At 40.5% G+C, this 21,792-nt stretch overlaps 1 protein-coding gene across 1 annotated transcript in view; it reads left to right on the top strand.

Moving 5' to 3' along the window:
* Window positions 1–21,123, top strand: part of LOC119004199 (heparan sulfate glucosamine 3-O-sulfotransferase 3A1) — a 104,765-nt gene extending 83,642 nt beyond the window's left edge. The window contains exon 2 of the mRNA XM_037070944.1: window positions 16,256–21,123. Coding sequence (XP_036926839.1) covers window positions 16,256–16,877 — 622 coding nt within the window. The 3' untranslated portion in view covers window positions 16,878–21,123. The remainder of the gene's footprint in view (window positions 1–16,255) is intronic.
* The last annotated feature ends 669 nt before the right edge of the window (window positions 21,124–21,792 follow it).

Genomic DNA, 21,792 nt, shown 5'->3' with positions numbered 1-21,792 from the left:
GTAGCTCCCCTCTAGTTTCTGGTAGCTCATTGTGAGCTCTTTGAATTTCCTGATAACTAGTGCTTTGAATTCAATATCTGATAGCTGACTTGCCTCTCTTTCATCTAACATTATTTCTGAGACTTCCACCTTTTCTTTCATTTGGGCATTGTTTCTTTGTCTTCCCATTGCTTATGAGACTCTTCTTGTTAGCTTCAGCTTCTTAAATTGATCTGTTCTGACTCCCTAGGTTTATGGTGTGAACTTCTGTGGTAGAATTCCTGTGAAATTCAGTGGTGCAGTCTCCTGCAGGCATTTTGATGTTCTCTGCTTCCACCTACTCCTTTCTTTGTGTGTGTGTGATCAGCGTTGCTGGGCTCCCACTGAGTCCTCTGTGGCAGATGCCCTGATGCTGGCCATAGACAGAAGCCTCCGGGCCCTGGAAGCTGCGGCACAGCAGCTCCGAGGTCTTTACACGCAGGCCAATGGCTGCTGGTCCCGCCGCTGCTGCCTTTGACTTTACTCTGGGGTGCCTGGCTCCCGAGGGCAGCCAGCCCTGCCACTGCCGCTTTTGTCTTTACTCACAGGTGCCGGAGTCCCAATGAGTCCTCTGTGTCAGACGCCCCTGTCGCTGGGCACAGGAAGAAGCCTCTGGGCCCCGACCGCTGAGGCAGCCAAGGCTCCAAGGTCTTTATGCGCCAGCCAATGGCTGCCGTCCCGCCGCCACCGCTGCCACTGCCCTTGACTTTTCTCAGGGTTGCCGGGCTCCCAATGAGTTCTCCATGGCAGACGCCCCTGTCGCTGGGCACAGACAGAAGGAAGCCTCTGGGCTCCAACCACTGTGGCACCTGCGGCTCCAAGGTCTTTACGCGCTGGCTAATGGCTGCCGCCGGTCTGGCCGCCTCCGTCCTTACTCCCGTCCCTGAGACCCCAAGGACCTCTAGCTGTCTGGTTCGTCACTATCTCTGGTCTCTTATTTTCATAAATGCTGGGGAATTGTTGGTTGGGGAATTGATTGCGCTGTTCTTCTGTAAATCTGCCAGGATTTTCCCCCAGGTGTAGGAGAACTGCAGTCGCTCCGTCCTACTCCGCCGCCATTTTTTTCCGTCACTGAAGGTAGACAGGAAAAAGGAGATGAAGCTTATTCTTTAACACCAGGCTTTTGGCATCCTCTCCATTCAGGCTGCACCTGGGTGCTTTTTCAACTCTGGGACAGATGCACCTTCAAGTGAATGATGATTTGATTTTGGTGGCTTGCCTTTTCACCCTGGGTCCCCTCAGAGGGTGGCATTGGAAAGGCTTGGTAAATGACAGCCGCTGCTGTGACTCTTGCAGGTATGAATGTCCCCCTCCTAGTTTGGTGACTCTTGATGTAAAGGTTTTTAAAGTGCAGTGTACAAATTTATATGTATCCTCATCCAGTAAATCAAAGTAAATATAAAAGTTACATTATTTCTAGGTTTTTGAAAGTCATTTTTCTTCTGAAGTATTCCAAGCTATCCATTGACATCCAAAGGCAAAATATAAATTATGATTAATACATATCAACATTTCAAATCAGAAGTTGAGTTGACTTTTTCATTTTTTAAAAAATAATTAAGTCTTATTAAAGATTTTCATACAATTAGAGCTATTTTTAGTTCTTACCTGCAAGGCCCATGGAGTTGCCAGTGGAAAGAATTCACTGTCATGTGTCATCTCATTCATCTAGACCTGCATACCTAAAAGTTTCTAAGCAGCATGACCTTCTAGCTTATTAACATAGTGTCCCTTCACCTCCATGTGCAACTGCTTTGAGTAACATACTAACGTGTGAGTGCCTCCGACACCACGAATTTGAAAGCAGCAGTGAGTAATAACTAGCAAACAATACTTTTAACAAGAAGCCATTCGTGTTCTTTGTTATTTAATTTGTCTTTTCTCTGTGCTAACTACCCACCTCTGCTCCCACATTCAAATCTTCTTCAAGCCAGAGAGATGCCCATCTGCAATGTTGGCAGCACCACACACCCATATACATTCTCCACCTTGAAGACACAGGGCAAGAGGTTTGGAGAAGCATTTCTTGGGGCCTGAACAGTGTCAGCTTCGATAGTGGCTGCTTAGGGTTAGGACCTGCTCTATACCAGTACTTGAGTGACATTTTCTTTAATAAATGTGTGTCAGGTGGGACTTTCTAAACTGTGGGACTTTGAAGGGGGACTCTTCTGGCCTCCAGAACCCCCGATATGTTTGACCTGCATTCCTATGGGAGCAATAATTTTCTCCTTCAGAGTGACCAGTGGTGTGGCCGTGCTGATGGGCTGTCTGATGGACACTGGTTGATTTCTTCCTTTCTTTTAAATTTTTTTATTTTTTAATGTATTTTCTTAATTATGCTGTTACAGCTGTCCCACCCCCCCCCCCTTATTCCCCTCTGCCCTGCACACCCCCTCCCACCCACATACCCTACTTTCAGTTCATGTCCATGAGTTGTACATATAAGTTCTTTGGCCTCTACATTTCCTATACTATTCTTAACCTCCCCCTGTCTATTTTCTACTTACCATTTATGCTACTTATTCTCTGTACCTTTTCTCCCTTTCTCCCCCTCCCACTCCCCTGCTGATAACCCTCCATGTGATCTCCATTTCTGTGATTCTGTTCCTGTTCTAATTGTTTGTTTAGTTTGTTTTGTTTTTTTTTATATTTGTTTGTTAATAGCTATGAGTTTGTTGTCATTTGACTGTTCGTATTTTTTATCTTCTTTTTCTTAGATAAGTCCCTTTAACATTTCATTTAATAAGGGTTGGGTGGATAACTCCTTTAACTTTACCTTATCTGGGAAGCAGTTTATCTGCCCTTCTATTATATATGAAAGCTTTGCAGGATAGAGTGATCTTGGATGTAGGTCCTTGCCTTTCATGACTGTGAATACTTCTTTCCAGCCCCTTCTTGCCTGTGAGGTTTCTTTTGAGAAATCAGCTGATGGTCTGATTTCTCAGACTGTGGGAACTGCTTTGTAGATAACTGTCACCTTTTCTCTTGCTGCTTCTAAGTTTCTCTCCTTATTTTTAATCTTGGCTAATGTAATTATGATGCACCTTGGTATGTTCCTCTTTGGGTCCAACTTCTTTGGGACTCTTCAAGCTCCCTGGACTTCCTGAAAGTCTACTTTCTTTGCCAGATTGGGGAAGTTCTCCTTCATTATTTATTCAAGTAAGTTTTCAATTTCTTGGTCTTCCTCTTCTCTTACAGCATCTCTACAATTTGGATGTTGGAATGTTTAAAGATGTCCTGGAGGTTCCTAAGCCTCTCCTCATTTTTTTTGAACTCTTGTTTCTTCATTCTGTTCTGGTTGAATGTTTTTTCCTTCTGCTCCAAACTGCCATCGGTTTGAGTCCCGGTTTCCTTCCTATCACTGTTGGTTCCCTGTAGATTTTTCTTTATTTCACAAAATGCAGCCTTCATTGCTGCCTGGGTCTTTTTTATGCTGTTTTAGTACCAAGTGAGTTCCTGGAGCATCCTGATAACCAGTATTTTGAACTGTATCTGATAAGTTGGCTATCTCTTCATCGCTTAGTTGTAGTTTTTTTTTTCTGGGGCTTTGAACTGTTCTTTCATCTGGGCCATTTTTTTTTAGTTTTAGTGTGCCTGTTACTTAGTAAGGAGCAGAGCCTTAGGTGTTCACCAGGGCTGTTCCGTCCCGCGGAACAGTCAACTGGGGTCCCGAGTCTACCTGAAACGGATGAATAGGGATGGGAACAAGAGGCGTGAAGAATGGCAGCAAGACAAAGGATTCTGATCAAGCCGCAAATTTTATTTTGAGCGGGGCTGCTATATAGGGGCAGAGAAAAAGGGGAAGTGGTTCTAATAGGTTATCCTGTGCATGCTCACTGCATGCTCCTAGCGATGGTTGGTAGGTGGGCACGTGATCAGCATCTTGATTGGTAGTTAGTACTCGTGATCCAGGGATGCCCCCAAGGGTGGGGCCGCCTGGCTCGGCTGCAATATCCTGTTTGGGTTGCATCAGCCAAGCTCTCCTGGTGCGATCTTCTTGGTAGATTGCATCCGCCGTCTTTAGGCCCCGACACAGGGCAGGGTAACCCATGTTGCTGCATTGTGATGCTGTATGTGGGGGAGGGGTTCAAGAGAGAACAATGCCCTTGCTCCACTCTCTGCCAGTTTTCAGTCACTTCTCCCACTACTCACAATCAAACTGAGCCCTTCTGGTGCTGATTTCCGGGTGGTGGTTTTGTGTACATTCTAGGACCCTGTGGGTCTCTCCAATGAACTCTCCTGTGAGGCTGGGAGTTTCCCCCGCTGCCACCTCAACCCTCACAGGTATTTTCAGTCAAAGGTTTTGAAGCTTTATTTCCTTGCATTGGGACCCTGGGTTACACAGTCTATCTCACTCCCTAGTTGTTCCTCCCGGTTTATCTGCACGCAAGTGTGGGACCACCTGGTCTGCAAGCTACTGCCTCACCTGTCTGCCAGCCACCACCTTGCTGCAAGTCCTCTCCTCCCGGCTGTGGATCTCCGCCCCTCCTGCCAGCCTGATGAATGTTTCTTATTTAACTCCTTGGTTGTCGTACTTCCATACAGTTCAATTTTTTGTTAGTTCTGGTTGGGTTTTGTTTTTAAATTTATTGTTGTCCTTGTTTTGGTTGTGGGAGGAGGAACAGTGTGTCTACCTGAACTTCCATCTTGGCTGGAAGTCTGGTTGATTTTCTTCCTGGGGTTTGATTTGTCTGCAGGCCTCAGGTCTGGATGATGTCATTATTTTGGAAATTCTGTTTTCTATCAAAAGAGTGAGATTATTTGAGAAGTTCTGTTTTTTGTTAGCAAGACAGATTGTGTATCATTTGCTACTGTTCAAAATCAGGGAAGCTGATATCAGGGTACTGGTAGCAAATTTCAGAAAGAAAACTCAGGCAGCCCACGGCCCCAGACCGTGTAAAATCACGGTTTTCGGCTGTTTTTTCCTGTCTGAAACTCAAAAGAAGTATTGATTTTGCACTTAATTCTGTGTCCAGAAGCTAATAAACAATCAAGAAAATGGAAAACAAACAAAAACCCCACTCTTGCCAAAATGTAACAAAGAATCATGTTAAAATTTCAGGGTTTTCCTTATTATGCCCTCAACATGTTTCTCTCTCAGCTTCTCTGCTTATCTCCAGCAGCACATATGCAGAGACCTGATAATTCCCTGCTGATGGACAAGCCCTGCTCTGAAGCAGCTGTCCACTGTAGCACAAAAGCTAATAGCACAGCTCTCAAACCAATCATTTATAAAAGCTTTGTCAGGAGCCCAGACAAGCCCTGAGAGGGGGGGTTTGCTGTGGCATCACCATAGGGCTGGGAGAGGGGCCTGTCTTGAGCCCATGCTCTGCACCCTCTGATGGACTGCTAAGTCCCTTTTCTGTATCGTGGATCTTACCATGTAGTTAAACGTGCCTGTTTGGTCCTTTCCTCCCTTCAGCTGGGCTCATGTTCAATAGAATTTGCCTCTTTCAGAAGCACCACTAGGGCACTCTCCCTCCACAGATGAACTTTATTTTTCGGGGATTTGAAACGTCAAGGTGGCCAAGCCAGGAACATATTTTATTTTGAGAAAGTTGGTTGCCTGATTTTTCAGATCTTTCCACACCTGTGAAAAGAAGGGGCTGGCTTAGGTGGTTTCTGAGGTGCCTCCCAGTTTTAATGTTTAGAAAGGCTGCTGTTAGGAGTCCTCCCACTTTTCCTTTCTGCAGCACAGACTCTTTTTCTCCCACCTTCTTGGTCTCTTTTGTCTCCCCATAATCAAAATCTCTCTCTCTCTCTCTCTCTCTCTCTCTCTCTATCTCTCACACACACACACACACACACACACACACACACACACACACAGAGAACTTCTAGGGGCTTATAAATATCAGGCTTTGGCACCTGACTAATTTAATTATATTTTATTTTAGCTATTCATTTACCATCAATTTCTATCCTTATAAGATACTGGTCTACTCTTGCATTTCCTGAGAGTCCACGAACGAGATAACTCGAGGGGTTGCTTGGGAAACAGTAAGGTCCCACACAAACATAAAGCATTGCTGCTTGAATTTGTGACCCCAAATAACTCTGGCCCCTTCCCATTCAGAACCACTCTTCTCTCTGACCTGGATATAGATATATTTCTCCCCTTTTATGAGGTTCCCCAAAATTATCAGTCAAGAATCCTTGACTTTCTCTCACCCCCTGGAGTGCCAAGGGGCATTGTGTTGTTTTCTTGAAATAAACTTCCTTCCTCTGTCATAAAGCCTGGTGAGAGTAAGAACCATCTCTTTCTCTGTATCTGATACTTCAGAGATACAGAAGGCATCCCTCATCACTGGCTCTGGGAGGTGTCCCAGCTTTGAACTTTACTGTGTGACTTATCTCAACAATGCTTTGATTATTGGAATTGCACTTTAGATTTAGTCAGCATGAGAGCTGGTTTAAAAGCATAAGTCTTCTTCCACAGAAGCCAAATCAAACAACTAAAGGGACTTTTCTTTCTAGCTTTACAAGTCACATTTTGAGTGGGGTCCTAAGTTACAATGTAGGGAGAGAAATATGGATGCGGTTGGGGCTTAGCCTAAGGGCGGCAGGCTGACAGCAGGGTGGGAGTGATGTGGGGGAGGGTTGCAGCACCTTCCTCTGCTCCAGGCTCATGCCACTTGGGACATATGGGAACTATCTTCATGCTATGGCCATGAAAATAACACATTTTCCCTAGAATTTTATGCTGCCAAAGGCTTCCCATAAAGCTTTCGGAAACAGATACATGGTTCTGTTCAATCATATAGGCTAAAAAATGTACATGTCTGTGGGCCAGATTTATTTATTCATCAAGGTAAATTACCTCTTTGTTACAACTCAGGGACACCTCTGGCAGCATATCCTACTCTTGTAGAAGAAAGCAGCCAAAAAACCATGTCATGCATTTTATCTCCTTGCAACCTTCCAGGCAGGATGGTTGGTACACTGAGGTAAACAGTGAAGAAGTGCTTTTAACACTCACATGTTTTGACCAAAAGCCAAAGACAGTGAATCCCATCATCCAAAACAGAACCACTGATGTTTCCTGGGTGCTCGGGAAGCTGAAGGCATATGTGCTTTAGAGTTGAAAGGACCTGGATTTTCTTTCTGTCCCTTTCACTCATCACTGTGTTTCTTAGGCAAGCACTCTACTCTTGGAGCTTATGTCTTTATCTGTGAAATTATGAAATAATTCTAAATATCACTGTTGTGAGCTTCAGGGAACAATATATCAGATTCTTGTTTATAGTAAATGCTTACTTAGTAAATATTTATTTGCTTCGGTCTTCATTATGTTCTTCTTAATGTACCTGAACTTGAATTCTTGGCTGTCCCATATCTGTTTTTATTAACTTAGTCCTATTCATGAACTTCATCTTCTAGCTTTGACATCTTATTTTGATGTTTCAGGCACAGAGGGAGCATGGGACACAGATGGTTTCCTTAGTCACTGTCATATCAAACACAGTGAGATCACTCAACTTGTGAACTTCCTGGTCTTTCTGCTGCCGCCATGTGCTGGGGAAATGCCAGAATTATCAACTAGGAATCCTCCATTTGAACTAACCTCAGTACTTTCTCTTGGTATCCACTATTTGAGCTGCATCCCTTTAAACCTCATTGATTCTGAAGTCAATTCTGTTGATACAGAATTGTCTTGTCTAATGATTTACACAAAAATTATGTATTGGATTGGTAGAGTCTCACTTCAGAATAGAGCAGTGTGGGGCTTTGCAGGCTTTAAACTTGACCAAGCCATAATTAATTGGAGTTCTGCACCATACATGGAATCTTAGAGGTGGAAAGACCTTAGCAACACAGAGGACAATGGTCTTATTTGCCTTATGAAGAAAACAAGGTCCAGAAAACCAAAGTGATTTTTTTCAAGATCACACAGCTTCATAGCAAAATCAAGACTGAATCCACATTCCTTTTCCCAGTTTTGAGCTTCCTACTGTGTTGTCTTCATGGAGGTATCTGTCTGTGTCACATCTGAGAATCATTATCAACACAGTGGTTCTGATTCAGTGAGTTGATTTCTCACTCATGCAGAGACATTTTGGTGTTCCTAGGAAGCTCCACTAGAATAGCATGTAGCCCCTGCCCCAAACAAGTGTGGGAAAGGCCCTGGATAGCTGCTACCTAGCCATGATGTTCTTTACATTTCTGCTTCTTAAAAACATGTGTAATTCTGCAGAATATTATGGTAAATAGTATAACTATGGCATGTTACTTGTGGAAAATGAAGACTGGAAAGTATTTTTGAAAACCAATACTGATTTGTCTTAATTATAATTCTTGGGCAGAAATCTCAACTTTTAAAAATTAGCTCCAAGTCTCCTGAAAAAGAAACATATTTCTCTCCTTTTTTAGGTACGGGGGACCTTCTTTGTTCTTCAACATAACTGTTTTTGCCTTGGAGTTGTTTTTCATACAGTTTCCATCATGTTCCAACTTTAACATGTTGGGTTGTCTCACTTTGCTTCCTTCACAAATCAGCTCTACAGCCTTGTTGGTTCTCCCTTTCATAGTCCTCCTGTTCTCACCACCCCTTTCTTGCCCAGTGTCCACCCTCTAACTCAGGTCACCAGGTCCTCAAGCCCAGCTGATATTGGAAGAGCTTCCTAAAATATTTCACTAACCGCCATCTGTTCTTGCTTCATTCTTACTTGTACATTGCTTCAGATTTAACTTATTGCTGATGTTCATCACATCATCATCTTTTCATTCTAACTTTACATGATTTTCCATCTCAAGCAAAGTCCTTTGGCTACATTCAGCTCAGATCTGGGGTGTTTGAGGACCTTCACAGTATACTCCAGGTAACTTCCTCATATTCTCAATGTTCTCAATCTGTCCGATTTGCTCTAAGCCAACTTCTATATATTCATTCCTATCCTCTTTGCTGACTTTGTCTTATCCAGTGCAATAGAAATCACTTGGCCCTAGGCTTTCAGAGGGCAACCCATTGCTTTCCCCATACTGACTAGGAACTTGCCGGTGCCAATGGCCTCTCTGAATCTTACCTTCCTCATCAGAAAAATTGAGGAGTATTTCTACCTTACATCTCTTGTGGCTATAAAGATTAGATGAGAATATAATTGCTAAACTGTTGTGCAACTACAATGCATCCTTCAGATACATCTGTCCTCGTGTTCACACCCTAGAGACACATCCTCTGTGTCACTGAGGACACCACTGTGCCTACAGTGCCATGAGAGTCCATGGCCCATGTGTGTGATGGAGTGAGGCAGCTCCTGATCTCATAACTTGCATGGGGCAGGGGGAAGTGGCCCCTGAGAAGTCCATTAGAGCTCAGCTCCTCTTCCCTCATGGTCTGAGTTTTCACAACCTGGAGCTATAGTTGGTTTGGCAAATGCCTTTTTCTGAAATGCATCTTTTTCTTGGAGAATATAAAAGATTCAGTCCATTTGTTTTTTACAAATGTTGTAAATGTTTGTCGAAGTGTAACCAGAGTCAGAAGAGAATACAAATCCTGGGATACAGCTCAGTGACTCTTTGCAAGGTGGGTACACTGGTGTAACCACACCCCTATCATGGGCTGGGATGTTCCCATCCCCCCAGTGGGTCTCTATGTCCCTTCCAGGAATGGATTCCTCCAAGGGTGCCCACTGTCCTGAGATCTAACACTCTACATGAGGTTTTGCCCATTGTCAAACTTTTATAAGGTAAAGTATACAGTATATACATTTTTGTGACTGGATTTATTTGTTAACATTGCATGTATGAGATTTATTCATAGATTTGAGTCATTCATTCCAATTCTATGTAGTATTTCATATATATACATATGAAAGTATACATTTATATTAAACATATATATGTATATATCATAAAAATAGAAGAATATACATACTTGGGTAGCTTGCTTGTGGGGCTATCAGGATTAATGAGGCACATTCATGAACATGTATTGGTGAACATACATATGATTTCTTGTGAATGCAGCCCTGGCAGTGAAATTGCTGAGCCATAGTCTGTGCACACATTCAACGTTGGTACATAGTGCCCAACAGTTCTTGACAGTTGCCCTGCTGATTTTCACTCAGGCCAGCAGAGAGCTGGTGGTCCCTGCCCTGGCCCACACTGAGCAGCCTCTGCGGTTTCATGCTAGCCCCTCAGAGGGTGTGTCATGTCCTAGGACGGCATTCATTGTGTTTCATCTGTGTCTCCCTGGTGGCTATTGAAGTTCATCATCTTTTCATATATTTAGTGACCATTTGATCTTTTGTATTCAGCATATGTTCAAGAAATTTTAGAAATTTTTAACTCTACTAAAAATGATTAAGATATTCTCCTAGGTTTCCTTTCAAATTTCTTTTTTTTAATTTTACCACTTCTATTCGTATCTGCATGCCAACTAGAATTGATTTTTGTATCTGGTATGAAACTAATATTTATTTTTCTGTGTAAATAACCAGTTGAGCAGACACCACTCATTAAAAATACAATGGGGCAGGATGTTTTAAGAGGAAGCACCTCCAGAGAGCGCCAGCAGCTGTTTTCGTGAATGGGTGGGTGGCGGACAGAGAAGACAGAATGAGGGTGGTGGGATCAGGGGAAAGAGACCCAGTGGATAAGGAGGATGCAGCACATGAGGCGGGTTCCTCTTTGGTACATGCACAATGAGTGTGCTATTGAATGCCATTGAGGACTGCTTCTGGGGGTGCCTCTGACCACAGAGATGGCAATGGTGTAGCTAGTGCTGAGGTGGTGGGCTGTTCTCTCCCAGAGGAGGCCTTGCTCCTTGGACTGGGGTGGGCACAGCCCTGGAAGCAGATCTGTCCCATCAGCAGTGTGGCTCAAGTAGAAAAGAACAAACTACCTACCAGGTCTGCCATGGTTCCTACTTAGCCATACATTTCTCACACCAGAGACGGCTGTTTAAATAACTGGGGGCCCATGGAGACTTACCCCAGTGTGACTCATCAGATCCAAAATAAAATCCAAAAGGACAGTGTCTTGAATTAGATTGAAGTGTGGCCAAACAGTGGCCATCTTAGCACAACTATATCACACCTCCTTGGAAAATAATGTATTCCCCTTGAAAGCTGAGTTCATCTCTCTCACACCATAAAAAGCCAGTCTCTATCATTCCCAAGAACTTGGCTTTGCCCACTCATGGCTCTCAAATCAGGTATAGTCAGCATGTCATACATAGAAGACACCAAAAGGACAGGTGTGTGGATGTCCCAGGAACATGGAGGGCCTTTCTTCTCTGGCTCTAGTTATCCACTCTAGGGCTTCCACACAACATCCAGGAGAATGGGCTTCTCTTGGATGTTGAGAATCTGAACAACAGGCATCACTTTCTTGAAGACAGGGCTTGGTGTAATCCCTCTAGCAATGGTCCTGCCAATGCTCTGTTTACCATCCAGATTTCCCAACACCTGGCTTGATTTTTCTGGTGATGTGAGTAAACTGAGATTTAAGAGGTTAAAATGACTAGCTCGTTGGTCATCCCACTCGGAATGGGCCAACACAGACCATAAACTTTATCTTTTAATTTCATATGTTTCCACAAAAATGTTACAAATTATTACATTCCCCTTTGATTTAGCAAGAGGAAAGCAAAACCACAGCTTCCATTAGTACCTTGTGCTAATGTTTAATTATCTTCAAAGCCAAAAAGATTCTTTTGTTTAATTTAATTCTATGGATGCAATTAGAGTCCTTATTTCCTTGGGAGTTCTTTTTTTAAAATAAGTTATGCTAAAATTGACAAAATATAAGATTTACCATCTTAATCATTATTAAGTGTACAGTTCAGAAGCGTTAAGTACATTTACATTGTTAGACAGTCACTCTTCAGAACCCTTTTTAACTTGAAAAACTAAAACTATACTTAGTAAACACTTCCTTATTCTCCCCTGTCCCACCAGCCCCTGGCAACAACCACCCTATTTTCTGTGTGTGTGAATCTGACTACTGTAGGTACCTCATATCTGTGAAATCACACACTATCTGTCCTTCTGTGACTGGCTTGTTTCACTTAGCATATGTCTTTAAGGTTCATCCATATTACAGAATTTGCCAAATAATATTCCACTCTGTGTATATACACATTTTATTTATCCATTTATCCTCATATGGACACTTAGGTGGCTTCTCCCTTTTGGTTATTGTGAATTCTTATCCTGTTTTTTAGGGACAAAGAGCAAATGTGTGCAACCCAACTTGAAATAATCCTTAATTTGCTTGTGAAATCCCTTCTGATCCTTGTCTTCTCCAAGAGAAAATAAATAAGAATCTCTAATTTTTTTCTTATAATTTTGGTTTCTACCTGTTTAGCCATTCCCCTGCTTATTATAAATGTCTTCAAATCCTTTTTTCTATTTAATAGTGAAATTGGAATATTCTACACTGTTAGCCAGGAAATGAAAGCTTCCTAAGAGCTATCCTTCCCGTCATCCAATTAAATTTCTCACTCTCCACCCACCCATCCTAAGTTTTTCTTTCTTTAGGTAAAACTCCTATACCTTCTCATTGCACAGACCTTTCTGCTCCCTTTCTGCTACCAGTAGCCTGTCTCCTGTTTCCACAAAGCTCTTGCAACACTGGGACAGTTCATTCATTGCACACCTCAGGCCCAAGCCCTCACCCAGAGTAGAGCCACAATACATACTTCACTCAGGTAGGGAAAGATAATTTCTAAGGTCTTCTAAACACTTTGAAATGCAGTATTCCAAATTACATGTGCATTTGATTTTATGTGCTAGCTGAGCTCTTTTCTGAACATTAAAATTCAAATTGTAGTAAGAAAATGAATAAAGAAATTAAAAGGGAGATTGCTATTTTAAGAAAACTGTTGTGAGTCCTTTTACAAATCAACCATTCTCTGCAATGTAAGCTTAATTAAGGATTTATTTATACTATCCCTTCACCCTTTTTGAAAAAAGTAGTTTGCAGTCAGTTTGTAGTTAACCCCAACTCCCTGCCCTGCCTCTCCCCATGCTGACCCAGTTTTCCTCACCCTGGACGTGACAGTAATTAATGTGTTTTTCTTGTGAAATTCTATTTTAGTTGTTTCCTCTTCTAACTCCCCCTGTTTTGCAAAGCTCTTTTCCCTAATCTTTTGAGATTATTTAAAATGTAGTTTCTTTTTTCAGAGATATATTAGTAGTATTTCCTCTGGCCCAGCACAATCTGCAGCTTTAATCTCTGCTGAAAGGCTGCTGGGGATCTGCCTTCCCCTAGAGACAGAGGCAAGCTGAGATCAGCCAGGAGCTCCCGAGTGAAATATGTTATCTCTATTTTGTTGGCCAAAATATGAGGTCGAGGAGTTGAAAGTCAAAGATTCTAGGAAAGGGGGCAAGAATGCTGACTTAAAAAAATCAATAGAAGTCCTGCTTATCAGTTTAGTGATATTTGATGTTTACTTTTACAGTCTAAACCTTTTTCCCACGTGTGATCAAATTTCCTTTGCTGAGATATTCCAACAATTTCTGTATAGATCACTGGCTCATCTTATAAAATTGTAACCTAAGTTTCCAAAGTAGGTTGGCCCAACCCATTTCTCAAGGACACAGTGACAACCCTGGGGATCCAGGTCCCACAGTGGCACCCATGCCGCTTAGAGAGCAGTGGCAACCTGTATCTCCCTGTGTCACCACTGAACTCTCTACTTAGTGTTACCCACACTTTAAAGTGTACAAGAATATGAAAAAGGGAGAATAGGGTGCATTAAAGGTTCTTTTGAAATGAAGCTGTAGATTTTTTTTTAAAAAATAGCCACAGCTACCAGACATCTAATTATCATTTCCCTCTTCCAAAATGTAAAGATAACCTGACTGCAATATCAAAGAAAGCAAAAATGGGAAAAAACTTGTACCATTTGCCACAGAGGCTGGAGAATTTGGGCAGATACAATGCAGATGTGAAGACCGATCCCTATGATCTCTGAGACAGACTTCAAAGGAATACATTTGGGATGGTGGGGAAGTAGAAATGGAAGAGTTATGAATAAAACAAAATTGGCCACTAGTTACTATTTTTTGAACCTGGGTGTAAGGTACCTGAGATTTGTGTTACAGGTCTTTGTATTTTGGTGTAATGTTTGAAAATTTTATAATATACAGCTAGGAAATAGTGGAGATGGGACAAAATTATAGGAAGTCAACAAAGGCAAACTCACATAACACAAAATACATGTTTTTATTGCAAAGGCAAAATAGAAATTAATAACCACATTTCAAAAATAAAACCCAGTCAATCAATCATTATAATTAAAAATAAAAATAAAGAATTAATCCTAGAAAGTGCCTGGACCAAAAAGGAAATAACACGTGCAAAATGCAATTCCTAAATATTCATGAAGTTATGAAAATGACAACAGTCCGTGTAAAAACTTGTGGGATTTGACTAAGTCTGTACTTTAGGGGAAATTAGTAGCCTCAAAATACTTTTATTACTTGAGAAGAGAGATTAAAAATAAATGAACAAAGCACTTATTTAAGTAAATTGCAAGAATAACAAAGCATACCTAGAAAAAATAAAGAAGACATTAAAGAGCTAAAAGGGAAATCAAAAATTAAAAAAGATAATCTAACCAGAAAGCAGAAGGAGAGGCAGAAAACATAAAATAATGGTCGAAAACAACTTCAACTCCACAACTGGATAAATTTTTAGAAAAATATTCATTGCCAAAATTTATACAAGATGAGCAGAGTATCAAAACAACAGCAACAGCAATAATGATAACTACAACCAGTAACTGCAGGAGAAACCAAAAAGGGATTTGAAGATCCTAGTTCCTTTGCATCCCTTACCTCTAGAAAGTGCCAGTATTGGATGGCTTTGCAGGTGACACTATCAACTTTCAAAAGAATAATTTGAAAATTACTTTGCTACTTCAACTTTATGAGAATACAGAATAATATGAAACATTGCTTGGCTCATTTTGTTTGTAGAATAATTCATATTTTAATTATTGATTAAGCTACTAATCATAAGAAAAACTACAGAAGCATCTCATTAATGAATATAGATTAAAAAAAAACAAAATAAAGATGAATCAAACTCAGGACTATGTTAAAACAATAATTTGCTATAATCAAAGAAAACTTATTCCTGGAATAAAATTGAATCCTATATAGTGATTTTTATAAGTTTGATTTTTCTTATCAATGGATCAAAGGACAAAACACATTTAGTGATTGTAAATCCCCAAAGTACATTCATTTTAATATTGATTTGAGCAACATCTATTTCCTGTAAAACTTGAAATTGGAGAAATAGTGCCTTAATATTAAAAAATATATATGTATGTATTTAAAAAAATAAATTGTGGATTTAATGGCAGTGCACTTTAGTTAGAAGGGTAAGTAGATTCTATCTGTCTGGCTCATGCATTTGGCTGGCCAACACCCATCTGTTCTCAGTAAGAAAGCATATTTGAACTGAGTAGCAATATCTACTCTATCAAGATTCCAATGGAATTTTTTTTTACCATGACGAAGTGATTCTATCATTCATCAAGAAGAATAAACAGACAAGACTCATCAAGAATGTTTTGAACAATAGAGAGTCAGTATTTACTTTGGTGTACATAATAATGTACTCTAACATAACAGTATTGTAATTGGGCCAATGTAGAGCGGGACCAAGATATTCAAAATATTGTAATAATGTCATTTCAAATTATTAGATAAAAGATGGATTATTTAATAAGCCTTGTTTGTTATAATAAAATTCTAGAATTATAAAGAGAAATATTTTGTATAATATGATATTATGTTAAATATAATTGCTTTGTTTATCAGACAACTACAAAAACATTCAAGATATTTTAATGCAATCTCATAGCAGTATAACTGTGTTTATTACAATATTCTAATTCACCTAACGGATATTATCAAGGTTAGTTTTTTATAGCATTGTGGATTCATAATAAGACATAAAAATTACAAAGCACTTATTTTATTCTGTGCCAGGCACTTTTCTAAGCTATTGAGGTATATTAACTCACTGAATCATCACAACAATCTTTTGAGGTCGGTATTATTATTTCCTATTAACTACACACGGCACCAGAAGTGCAGAGTGTTTATGCAGCTTGTCAGCAGCTGCATATCTAGTAAGTGGCAGAGTTGGAATTGCAGCTCCGCTAGTCTGGGTCCAGAATATATATCCACTCCCTCTTTTTGAAATGAGCTGTCTGTGCAACCCTGGAGGAGTCGCTCAGTCTTCAGGCTCTAACTCGCAATTTTTCCTTTCTTAGGGACCTGATGCCCCGAACCCTGGACGGGCAGATCACCATGGAGAAGACGCCCAGTTACTTTGTCACCCGGGAAGCCCCTGCACGCATCTCAGCCATGTCCAAGGACACGAAGCTCATCGTGGTGGTGCGGGACCCAGTGACCAGAGCCATCTCGGACTACACGCAGACGCTCTCCAAGCGACCTGACATCCCCACCTTCGAGAGCTTGACGTTCAAAAACAGAACCGCGGGCCTCATCGACACATCATGGAGCGCCATCCAGATCGGCATCTATGCAAAGCACCTGGAGCACTGGCTGCACCACTTCCCCATCGGCCAGATGCTCTTCGTGAGCGGGGAACGGCTCATCAGTGACCCGGCCGGCGAGCTGGGCCGCGTGCAGGACTTCCTGGGCCTCAAGAGGATCATCACCGACAAGCACTTCTACTTCAACAAGACCAAGGGCTTCCCCTGCCTGAAGAAGGCCGAGGGCAGCAGCAAACCCCACTGCCTGGGCAAGACCAAGGGCAGGACCCACCCCGAGATCGACCGCGAGGTGGTGCAGAGACTGCGCGACTTCTACCGGCCTTTCAACCTCAAGTTCTACCAGATGACCGGGCATGACTTTGGCTGGGATGGATAACAATATAATTTAAAAAGAAAAAAAAATCAAATATAATATATTTTTTTACCAATCTGTAGAGAAGAGACAGTTTAATATTTGTGCTGAGAATATTTCTTTGAGTAGATTTTTTCAATGAATGTTAAGAGATTGTTCTCACCTCCATCCCCATCTTTCTGTTTAACTTACATCAAACATTTGGATAAACAAGAAAGGAAAACTTTACTCATCTAAATACTTTCAATTTTTAATTTTTATTTTATGTTTTATATGCATAATTAAAAAGTAAGAGCATCAGTTACCATTAAAACTTTTAAGGTAATTCTGGGGGTAAATTGATCTCTTCCTCTGTCTTAGAAGGCCCAGACAAAGTTGGTATCTAGCCTTCTGCATTTCTCCCTTTAATTTGTTTATTGTGCCACTTTTTCTTACACTGTTTTGCAATTAATAATGCTGTGTGGTTGTACACCACTTCAGTTATCACAGTGCTTTCAATTAAAACATTTTTTGATCCTTATACTACTATGTGGTATAAGAACATGGCACATGGAGATTATAGTCCCCATTTTACAGATAAGGAAACTGAGTCTCAGGGAGGTTAAATAGCTTATTTTAAGGCCAGATGGTGAATCTTGGACAAAACCCCATCTTCCACTTATTCCTTATTTCATGACACTCTTTCTAGGAGAGTGGGCAGTAGGACCTCTGTGCCTTTAAAAATGGTTAGGAAGGTTGGGAAAATGCTCTATGTGGGACAGAGCGGGGTTCCTATTGCTTCCTAAGTTCCAGGCTAGCCCTCTGGCACTCAGCACACTACAGAGTGTGCTCCTGGAAACCACGTGGACCTGGGTACAACATCTTCTGAGAGTTAATCTCGGCTTGGTTGTAGTAGAGAGAAATGACTTGATTCTTGGATCGAGAACAAAGGAGACAGTCACACTGGCAACGGGACAAGGTGTGGCAGGAGCACAGCTTACCTATTTGTTGTTTTGCCTTGACCAATTTGTTTTAGTTAAGAAAAAAACATTCCTATAACAGCTTAACAAATATAAATCTCATTTTTATTTATCTCCTTTTTAACAAAGAAAATCTGCTTCTCTTTGTAATGTCTCATTTCTAACCTTGGATCTAGTACTAAAAGATATCAATATGTATCTTTTACAATGCCCTTATTTTTCATGGGTGGAGGCCTGTCACCTTTGACACTTTATTTTTCCCCATTTCCTTTTCATTTCTATTATAACCTAGTATTAGTTAATATTTGGAAAATATTTTCAGAAATGCAGATGGAGGTGAAAAGGTGATTTTTCCTCTTTGCCCATCTGTTTCTGCCCACCCCCCATTTAAATAGCTCAAATTAATCACTTGTTTATTAAAAGGATTCCTCTCTGAGTGGGCATTAATGAGATTAGCATTAATGAGAATTAAATTGGTTTAGAGAGGAGCACATATGCACAAAATATATAAAATATGTATAATTAGTCTGTCAGCAATATTTTATTACAGGTTTAAACCCAAGAAACAGTCTCCTATCTCATGGAACTTTTCTATATCCACCAAAATTTAAAGGACCAAACACTCGAGTATTCTAAAATAATATTTTTTTTCTTCTCCTATGTTGTTAATCAAAAGAAACTAAAGTTGTTTTAAATATGCAGTACAACTGTGCATTTGCCACAGAAGCTGCATCAGGTGAAGTAAATATTTCTTGAGAAGCCTAACACAGGATTTAAACAAAGAAAAAAATATTTAAATTTCTAGATATCCCATTATTGCCCCAAATCTTTGGCTCTATTTATTAATTCCCACTTTCAGGAGTTAAGTAAATCCCAAATCCAGGTTCCTTCTCCCAGTTCATTTCCTTCCCCTTTCATGCCCTCAATTTGCCAATGCTACGGCTTGTTTTTGTTCTCGAATTGTCACTACCAGCAACAAGATATTCATTTTGAACTCTCTTCATGTTTTTTCTTAATTCATTTTGTTTATGCTTTTGATTCTTTTATAAGCATTTGCTTGACATTATGCAAAAGTAGTTTGCACAAGGAAGCACTTGTGTTCAGCAATCTTCACCTTTTTGTGATAAGAAACAATAAAAAACCAGAATTGAGTGTAAAGAATCCCTTCTTGCCTGTATATTGTTCATTTTTTAAAAATGAATGATTGAACAGCACTCCGGGAAAACCTTCTAACTTCTAAGATTTCATAGGAGTGTTAGAAGTTATAGATCCCCCCCCCAAAAAAAAGTATCAAGATCTAGAGTCAGTGTACTGTTTCCTCCAGAACAGGATTTTCTGTTTCTGCTTCTATGTGGTATTTACTCCTGCTGTACATGGACTTGACCTCAGACTTCTTTGTTCATGTAGCTACATCAAATAAGAAATGTGGTTCTTGATTTGAACAAGCTGTCCTTCCCTGTCGCTGTGTGCTCCGCAGCTGTGCCCACTGGCCTCCTGAACTCTTCTTAAGACTGAAGAATCATCTCCAGAGAACAACCAGAGTCTACAGCTTCATTTTTCACACTTCACATTGGAAGTGATGTCTACTGTGTGTAAACTCTCCACACAACTTAGCAACTTTTAAGGAAAATTAATTTTATTCTAATAACCTGGGATTAATAAGCTTCTAGAGAATGGATGTTAATTATTCTAGGGGTATTAACCCTTCTCTAAGTTTCCAATCTTCAAGGTGTTTAAAGTTAGAATAAATATCAATGGTAATTTGTATCACATCCCCATTTGGCATTCTTTCTTTAACTGGGCACCAAAAACATTGATGTGTCTGTAAATTCTTAACTCTTGATCTTGCAGTTGCTAATAGGATAAATTCCCTGCAAACATGTCCATCCTGCTCTGTCAGCTGAGACTTGCCAAATTCATTACCCATGAAAATACCCAAACTCAATGTATGAATAAATAAATGCATCTATAAAATAATAATACCTTATAGTCATGTAGCAGATTAACCTTTCGAAGGCAACATTTTACCTTCAAACACCAGCAGCTCTCCAGTCTCATTAGTTCTCTTTACAACTGAGGAAACTAATCCTTAAGATAGTGATTCTCAACAAAGGATGATTTTCCATCCCAGGACCATGTCTGCAGATATTTGGGTTGTCCCAAGGGTGGAGGAGTATAGGGCACTTCTAGTTGGTGAACATCAGGGATGCCATTAAACATCTTATAATGCAGAGTCAAGCTTCCATAACAAACAATCACCCCACCCAAAATGTCAGTGAGGCTGAGATTCCCAGGTGCAGAGGAAGTAAACCAGTCATAGGCCCTGCATGTGTGTGTGTCTGAAGTGCTTCACTGGTAATTCTCTCACTCACCACTCTAGGTTTTTCTTTTGAAAAACTTTCTTTCTCTCTGTAACTCTGTAAGAGGCTCCATTATAATAAATAGATCAATGTTTAACAGTGTGCTTTCCCAGAGGATTACTAAAGAGAAACATTAATGAACTAAAATCTTACAACTGAGATATAGGAGCAGCTTGGAACAGATGATAGTCACATTTCTGTGAAATGAAATCTTTGCCAGTTTCAGGCTGAAAATAGCATTCCAATGAGACATTTCTAAAGGTGTTTTCAAGTTCAAGTCTTGCAATTTCAATTTCACCCCATGACAGTGCTGTGACAGTATTTCTTGTCACCTGACACAACCAAGTGACAAGAGATAGAAGTAAAAGGCTCCACTTCTGTTACACAGCTAAATTCAGATGGATATGCTGTGCTATTCAAATGGTCCTAAGTTGCTGAGTAATAGCAAAGAAAGGAGAATTCTTACTGACACATCTTCTAGAAACCCAAAAACGTTGTATACAATTCCCACAGAATAGGGGAAGAAAAGAGGTATGGTTCCCAAGTATAAAAATGTGTGGCTGAGATTCAGGGTAAGTCTTGGTGCAGAAACAAAAGAACCTACCTGTCCTCCTATTGTATCCTGCATTTACTGAGGAAGAATCAGACTTAAATAACCCAAATGTTGTGTGTGCCCTGTTAGGGAAACTTCAGCATTACTATAGAATGCATGGTTCTTAATTATCAACAGGAAAACAGATTCACAATCAGAGTCTCAATTATATGGGTGAAAAACATGGATAGGGCAAATTTCAACTTGTTTGTCACATCATGGAGTTTTGGATTGGGAGGCCTTCTTTGGAAAAAGGTGAACTTGAGAAAATTACAAGGCAGTGCAGCTTCATACACAGAGTAATAAAATAATGAATTTTTATTATGCCAGGAGGAAATAAAACTGGAAAAAGAAATTGCTTCTAATATATGCGTCTACTGTGGGATAGTTAGGATATTTAGTTGGTATGTTTCAGCCTATAACCCTCATTTTCTAGTTCAATTTCTAACTTTTAGTGATGTTCTTTTAATAGCTATATGTTCAACAACCTACTCTCCTCTAGTCTGATTGTCCAAATAAAAGGTAATAATAAACTGGAAGCATACTTTCTATCCCCAAATTCTTAGGTCTGAAACTTTAAGTGCACTCAAGGGTTGTATGTAAGAAACGGCATTCTCAGTTAGCTCTGCCTGGCTGGTACATGGGCAAGCTAGATTTCTAGCTGGGTGGTAGCTGATAACTCCTAAGAGGGCTTTCAAGTTTCTGTCTGGTTTGCACATTGGCAAACTATGGTCCATGTGGCCCAGGTCTCTCCCAAAGTCACTTTCTAGGAAATCTAGAGTGTTTACTGTCCCTGGAATCTTCTTTTCATTGCAAAGAGGAGGAACGTGTGCTTTTCCCTCATATCTTCCATCCCCATGCTTCTCAGTGCCTTCTCTCCCTGCATCTTTCTATGTCCAAGGATGCCTGGAATTCCAGCCTGTCCGAGCCTAATTCTCCCCTCTCTTCAAATGCACCATGTTCAGTGGTGTCCACTTCCTAATTCAAGCTCCTGGGGGAAACCTTGCAGCCCACCTTGGACCTCTGCA

This window comes from Sturnira hondurensis, unplaced genomic scaffold (genome assembly GCF_014824575.4).
Source record: "Sturnira hondurensis isolate 20B ecotype Veracruz unplaced genomic scaffold, ASM1482457v3 Scaffold0019186, whole genome shotgun sequence".
NCBI lineage: Eukaryota > Metazoa > Chordata > Mammalia > Chiroptera > Phyllostomidae > Sturnira > Sturnira hondurensis.
Note: the sequence above shows the minus strand (reverse complement) of the source record. Positions and strands in the feature narration are given on the sequence as shown.